This window comes from Akebia trifoliata, chromosome 4 (genome assembly GCF_017979445.1).
Source record: "Akebia trifoliata isolate Shusen 1 chromosome 4, ASM1797944v1, whole genome shotgun sequence".
Lineage (NCBI taxonomy): Eukaryota > Viridiplantae > Streptophyta > Magnoliopsida > Ranunculales > Lardizabalaceae > Akebia > Akebia trifoliata.
Window position 1 is genome coordinate 39,562,723 of NC_141378.1, and position 7,516 is coordinate 39,570,238.

The window sequence follows — 7,516 nt, forward strand, 5'->3', positions numbered from 1 at the left end:
AATGAACTCCGATTCTTATCTTATGGTGCCATCCTCGTAAGGGTGCCCTTTTACTATGTGCAATCCAATGTGTACAAATTAGTCACTCAAAAGCAATATAGAAACTCACTAGCGAGTGATGCGTGAGTGTTTCGAAATTTACCTCCCGTTCTAGACGGGGGATGATCGAGTTGAGTCGACTCAGGCCACCAACACCAAACTTGGTGTACGAACCCGAGGGGCTGAGATAGTTTCGTCCCACTATCGTCCGTCCTTAATTCTATTACAATCCGAGCCCTCTCGGATACAATTAAAATTTAATACAAATTCAAGTACCTAATACAAATTGTTTTCTAAGAAAAATAAAAATGCAGAGAAAATTTGAATTTGCTGATCTTCTTGGTGATAGAATCAATTCAGTGGATAAAAATTCCACGTGTCGCCTTTCGTCAATTTCCATTGACTTCCGTCGAGTCCTTCACCTGAACAGAACAAAATTATTCAAATCAGAATACTAAAAAAAAAAAACCAATATGATCATTATAATGTCCATGATGTCAGAAACTTGTCCAACAAAAATCAACAGAAAATGTTGCCACGTCACCGCGGCGCATCTAGGGGTAACCGCGGCGCGGTAAAATTTTGATGAAAATCGATTTTTCAAATTGGAAATGGTTTCTGATATCCTGAGGATTGTAATGAAATTTTTTTCAATTTTTTTTCTATTCGTTTGGCTTCTGTTTCAAGTAAAACACGTTCGGTTCTGTTTCGGAAACTGTTTCGAATACTTTCCGAATTGGAAAATGAATCAATTCGCTGTCCCCGGCAGCGGTGCCATTTTGATCGATTGTAAAGCTTGCTATAAAGATGCAAAGATAGAGATTTAAGAGATGGACTTTGGTAAGTCGAATTCGTTCCACAGGGACAGTTTGGATTCAAAATCTCATTCGGATAAAAAGGCCAAAACAGAATTAACAACAGATTTTTCTTAAAAACAAAATTAATTTGTTGCACAAATGAAATGAAAATTACTTGCAATTGAAATTAAAAACAGAAAAGAAAGATTGAAAATCTAAGAGAGAGAGATTAGAGAAGTTAATCAAACATTTGCAATTAATCCATAATGTAGATAAATTCAGAATATAACTCAATCCATGGAGCAAGTCATTGCTCATGGATCGGACGGTGGAACAATTAAATTCTTAAGAGTAATCAAAGGATATTCATGAAAACACCAGTATGATTGAGATTGCCCAACTCATCTTCTGATTTTTCACATAGCATAGCCATTCTTGAACTTATCTAAGTAATGGCTATCTAAGTTGGATCAGAATTATAAGTTGGATTACCTTAATCAGAATAGAATTTTCAGAATTAAAACATGTAAGCAAAGCAAGAATTTAAATCTACACTAGAGGGATTAATTTGCTATGGCTTCCTTAACTTCTCTAATGAGAATTTAGCCAATCATTGCAAGCATTGTAATTGCAGAAAAATAATAAAAGAGAAAAGAGAGAATAGGTGAAGAAGATGAAGATGATGATCGATCCGAAATTCTTCTTTTATAGCTCTCCCAACAATTACACAAACAATGAATGGTTCCTCTTGATGTTCTCACTACACTCAAGATCTCACCCAAAGGAAAAATTACAGAGAATTAAAAGAAGAAAAACCAAAAATTATGGAAGAAGAGAAGAGGAGAAGAGCCCCTTCCTTTGAAATCAACCTCCCAATTTATAATGTTCGTATTCGGGTAATCGGAGTGATTTGGCGGATAATTCGATTCGAATGACCCAATCAGTTACAACCACCGAAGCTTCTAGAAGCTTCTGTAAAAATCTCGAAGACAAATTCCTCGAAATGACCGCGGCGCGGTCATGGCTAGCCGCGGCGCGGTGACGTGGCGCCCAAAATCCTCGAGATTTTGTCGGATACTTCCTTTTTGCTCGCATGTTGTAACAGTAATTATTATTTCCTTTGTTGATTTCCGAATGAGCCCTTTTCACCTGAAATTAGTAACAAACTATTGTTAGCTATATTAATTTGGGATTAAAATAAAATTTATTATTATTTTAAGGGAACTAGTATTTATACGATGGTAATCTCGGTGAAATTACGGTCCCAAAGTGAGATTATTGGGACCTTATCACTACACAACACTCTTTGTCTTTTTTCTTTACTCCTGACTTTATTATATCTCCTTTTTAACTCATTTTATTATTTATTTTCTCTTAACCTCAATTTTTTTAATAATTTCTCTCGAATTTTTTTTCTTTTCTTTTACCCCCCCCCCCTCAAAGAGGATTCGTATAATAGGCATGTGAACTCTATATATATATATATATATATATATATAGACAACGTGTTTTGTCTTATATGGGCAAAAATGTTTGGAATGGGCTGATTTTTTTTTAGGATGATCTCTGTGGTGAGGAGATCATCCTTGCCAAAAATCAGCTCATTATAAAACTTCTAGACCGTCCAATTTTTGTTGAAAAATTATAGACCGTCCAATTTTTGTAAATCAATTTTGATGGGGTTACAAATTTTGGAATGGGATGATTTTTTGCCAGGATGATCCCCTCATCACAGAGATCATCCTCACAAAAAATCAGCCCATTCCAAACATTTTTGCCCATATAAGACAAACACGTTGTCGCAATGTGTGTCGCAATGTGTGTCGCAGGAACCGGACCCTATATATATATATAGGTCAGAAGTAGGTAAGTCCCAAAATAGAGATCAATACTTCTTACAAGGAATGTTGCTTTCCATCGACCACCCTGTGATTTCTTTCCAACCAAATGCCTCAACAAATGGCAAACGGGATTAAAGACCACAAAATTCTTCTTTTCAAAGGAAGGTTTAGTACAAGCCAACTCTAACTAAACAAGAAGAGACTTATGAAAGCAACACTTAATCCCAAATAATATAGAAAATTTGCCCAAACTTTTGTAATTTGAGTGTGAATTGAATTGGTGTAGGTGTGGATGAGATTGATGGGGGATGTGGGGTATGCTTATTTTTGCAGGTGTAGGTAAATTTTTTTTTGGGAATTGCCCTAAGAAACCGAAATAAATCGTTTATGTTTCATGTTTACAAATATTTGACGGCCCTGGGCCGTCGAAGGCTGATGTACTATTTATGGGACTCATTAAGTTTGACCACCTTTTTGACGGCTTAGGTGACGTGATGAAAATTTTTCGATGGCTATGTGTTGATGAATTTTTTTTTTTTGACTTGATCCAATTCGATCCCATTTTTCAATGGGCTGGACCATCAAATTTTCGATAATTAAACAACCTTAGGCTGTTAAGAAATGAATTTTTTCACGTGTTGAAACAATTATGGATCCTAGAGATTGTAGGAATAATCACAATGGAAGCGTGATAGAAGGAACCAATCAAATTAGGATTGGGGTAAATAAGAAAAAAAAAGTTATGAATTAATTAAAGGATTTTTCAATTATTCTACATATTGGAATTATGGTTTCAAAACTCGTCCGAGACCGAGACGTATCGTCTAAGTGAACTCGGTATTAGGGTTGAACGATACGAACGCAATAGTCACTTTTTTTTACTGAGATTTAATACATCACGTTCAAATTTTTTTTTTTTTTTTCTTGATCAAGGCATCTCAAACGTATCGGAAAACTCATCCAAGATGACTCAGTACCATGCCTAGACGAGACGAGACGAGACGCGAAACCGAGTTTTAAAATCATAATTGGAATTATTATTTTATGACTTAACCATCAATTTTATTTGGTAGGTAGTGGAGGTTGGGTGATATTTTAAAATTTGTCATAAACATTTTTCACTCATTGTGCTTGAGTGAATTGTAGATAAAAATCTCAATCAAGACTGAGTGATCAAAGAGACAAGTGTTTTAAGGATCCCCTTCTTGTCTATAGTCCCTGTGAATGGTATATTAGGGGAACAAGGCTAATTTGATGGTCTAAATGATAGAATAAAAACAAAATTTCTTTTAGTGATCCGCCATTTAGATATAGCTCTGCAACATCACACCTTGGCAAGCAGAGACTTAATTTATTCTTGCATTATAAGAACGAAACATTTATAAACTATAACATATGCAAAACACAACACAAGTTCATATTTTGTAGTTCATCATAACATTAACATGGAGATTATAAGTCATACTCACCAAACACATTTGGGGGAATCCTTACCTCATTTTGTTGCTAGAAGCATTGGTTGACTAATCGGCGCTTTTGTGGATTTTGGGTGAAATATTTGATTAGGTGGAAGAGAAATACCGCCCAAAAGAATCCAACTGGAAATCCAACCCATACACCTTTCCACAAAAACCATGGCACCTCCTCCTCCTTCGTTATATAACTCGGTGGACTCAGTGTGTGACATGGAATCTGAATTTGTTTCCCACATAACCCCTTGTTGTTAGCATAAGAATTGGGATTGTTCATTGTATCCATCTGATTACCTTCTGGAATCTCACCCTCAAGCTCATTATTGCTTACATCTAGCTTAGTTAGTTGTTTGAGATTCTTGAATGTCTGAGGAATTACACCGTAAAGCTTGTTATGTGATAAGTCTAAGCTCTCTAGATTTTCAAATCCTCCGAAGCTCGTAGGGATATTCCCAGAGAGTTTGTTATATGAAATGTTGAGAGATTTGAGACCTTTAAGAGAACCTAAAGAAGATGGGATCTTACCAGACAATTGATTACTTGACAAGTCCATCAACCTGTACATATTTAGGGTCTTGCTAGATATACTTTGAATCATGCCCTTCCACATCATGCTCATGCCATTTCCTAACATATAATGTGATTTGCTTGAGGTGAAAGGTACACTTGGTACGTGACCAATAGAACCACGGGTCTCAATCATCCCGGTGATATTTCCAAACATCTGTGGAATTTCTCCATTGAGATTATTGCCAGAAAGGTCTAGAATTTGAAGGTCAGTTAAGCTGGCTAGAAGATGGGGGATTGACCCATGCAAGTAATTTTCCCTTAGGTTTAGAATTTTTAAGCTTGAGATTTGAGAGAGGAAGTTTGGTACCTCACCTGAAATTTCATTGTTATGGAGATCAAGGTATTTGAGGTTTTGCATTAGTGTCAAATTCTCCGGTAGGTGGCCTGAGAATTTGTTTTGGCCAGGCCTGAGTGTAGATACCATCCTTCCAAAGTTCACTGGAACTTCACCAGAGAATTTGTTGGAGGAGAGGTCCACATACCACAAATTATGGAATTTAGGAATTTTGTCACCTGAAAAGTTGTTATTGGACAAGTCTAACAAGATTAAGGGGCGAATTGTTTCCATGGAAAGTGGCAACGAACCAGAAAAGTTATTTTGACCCAACCAAAGGACTATAAGATAGATTGAATCCCCAATGTTCTTTGGAAGTTCACCGATAAAATTGTTATTTGAAAGATCAAGGAATCCTAGCTTAGGTTGGAAAAGACGAGGTGGGAGGGAACCTGTGAGCTTGTTGTTATGGAGAGAAATCTCCACGAGATTCAAATCGAGATTGAGGGATTGTCCCTTCCAATTCATTATCACTAAGATCTAATGAAGAAAGATCTTTCTGATTGGACAACCAATTAGGAAAATTTCCAATGATGCCGCAAGATCTCAAGTATAATCTTTTCAATGAAAATTTGGGGTTTATCTTCGAGCTTCCAGTACTCAAATTGAGTTTGTTTCTTCCAAGAGACAGTTCTTCCAATTGTTCAATTTCAAACAACTCAACTGGAATTCCTCCTGTAAAAGTAAAAAATTATTTGTTAAACCAAGGATTAATGAATTTCCTTAGTTAGTTAGTAAAGAGAGTTCATGAAATGTGAGTTCACCTGATAATTTGTTGTTGTCGAGGATTAAAGAAACAAGTTGAGACAAATTTCCAAAAGAAGTTGGAATTCCACCAAAAAATTCATTAGAACTGATATCGAAACTCTGCAATTGATTGAGGTTCCCGATCTCGTTAGGGATCTTTCCATATAGAAGGTTATTGGACACGTCGAAACTCTGTAATTGATTGAGGTTCCCAATGATCTCGTTAGGGATCTGTCCACTTAGCAAATTCTTAGCAAGTTTAAGAAACTTTAAATTTCCAAGACCAAATATTTGTGAAGGAATGGAGCCTTTAAAGTGATTATCACTCAAGTTGAGAGAAACCAACCGAGTCAGGTTAATAAAACCGTTTGTAGGAATTTCTCCATACATTCCATTAAAAGATATGTCCAAGTTGGTGAGGCTTCTTATATGGAAGAGTGATGTCAAGGCAGCAGAAGTCGATTCGTTAATAATGAAAGAGAGATCAAGGCCTTCTACTGGCCTCGAAGAAAAGGTAGTAGAGCATTCTACGCCCTCCCATAGACAACAATCAGAATTGGAGACCCAAGAATCTAAGGTGGAGGATCGCATAAAACTCTTGTTATGATTTCCAATTAGTATGGATTTGAATTGGAGGAGGGCTTGTTTATGATCTTCAGGGCAACATAGACTCAGACTCATGAAGAAGAAGAAGAAGAAGAAGTAAGAAGATGAGCAATGGAATTGTGTTGGTGATTTTGTCATGGTTTGTTTTGATTTGTTTTAGTAAGGTTACAAACATGTATATAGTCCTCAATTCAATACTACAACTATTACATTGTGATTGACTTAAAGTCGTTGGTTGGTTTCCTCTAATTAATTTATTTATCTCATCTTTCCACATTGTCGAAGTCGTTAGAGTCAAAATCCGCCGTTAAAGCAACTAATTTAGCAGAATTTTTCAAACACTGCTACCTTGCAACTGTGTTGTTGAGGCTAGAAAAGTCCCCCTTTGAAAGAAAAATTCAAGCCTTTTTTTTTTTGTTGTAAAGAAGGGTGTGTCTGGGCCAGCTTGCGCGCACCAAATAATCCCTCCTCCCCGAGCAAAGCCTACTGAAGAGGGCTTTTAACCCTGTGGTCCGTTGTCATAGATATTAGCAACCGTTGGGAGTCGAACTTGAGACCACAGGGGAGCAGACCCCTTTACCCCGAAGTGCTACCACTTGGCCACACATCAGAGAGCTCAAAAAAAATTCAAGCCTTCCTCAACAATAATTGGAGAGCCTTAACTCAAGTGTGGTTTGAGCTGGTTAGAAAAGTCCAACTAAAGCATTTATTATTCTTTATTTATAATTTGGGTTGGGGTCTTGTTAACGTGTTAAGTGCAATAAATACACTTTTGGAATAAGCGTCTAGGGATATTTTGGATTAGGAGTCCTAAGTGTTTTAAGTTAATATTAAACACAATTTAATTTAATGAAATAAAGACATTTGTTGGAAAAAAACAGGAAGATAATAAAGGCTGATTCATTGAAAATTATGGAACTCACCCCCATTTCAGCCCACTATTCATTTTAATTCCTAGAATAGCAAACTAGTATTTTAAGAGTACACATTGCAAGTGTGTTGTTCTGGATTGGTCAGCTTTGAACTTGGTAAAATTTTGAGTTAAACCCCATGTACCACATGGGTTTGCTCAACACTCAAACCAACTAGTAAAAGATCAATGGAAAATAG

The 7,516-nt window shown here is 36.4% G+C and overlaps 1 protein-coding gene across 1 annotated transcript; it reads right to left on the reverse strand.

Moving 5' to 3' along the window:
• Window positions 1-3,978: 3,978 nt before the first annotated feature.
• On the reverse strand, window positions 3,979-6,699 carry LOC147404933 (uncharacterized). The gene is made up of 2 exons (XM_086441052.1): window positions 5,818-6,699; window positions 3,979-5,728 (listed from the first exon to the last, which is right to left on the reverse strand). Exon 2 carries the CDS (start codon window positions 5,519-5,521, stop codon window positions 4,184-4,186), a length of 1,338 nt encoding a protein of 445 aa, XP_086297178.1. The 5' UTR covers window positions 5,522-5,728; window positions 5,818-6,699; the 3' UTR covers window positions 3,979-4,183.
• Window positions 6,700-7,516: the final 817 nt, after the last annotated feature.

Bases quoted from the DNA above. Each gene is read 5' to 3' on its own strand.
- LOC147404933 (XM_086441052.1), bottom strand. From the start codon at position 5,521: ATGAATTGGAAGGGACAATCCCTCAATCTCGATTTGAATCTCGTGGAG.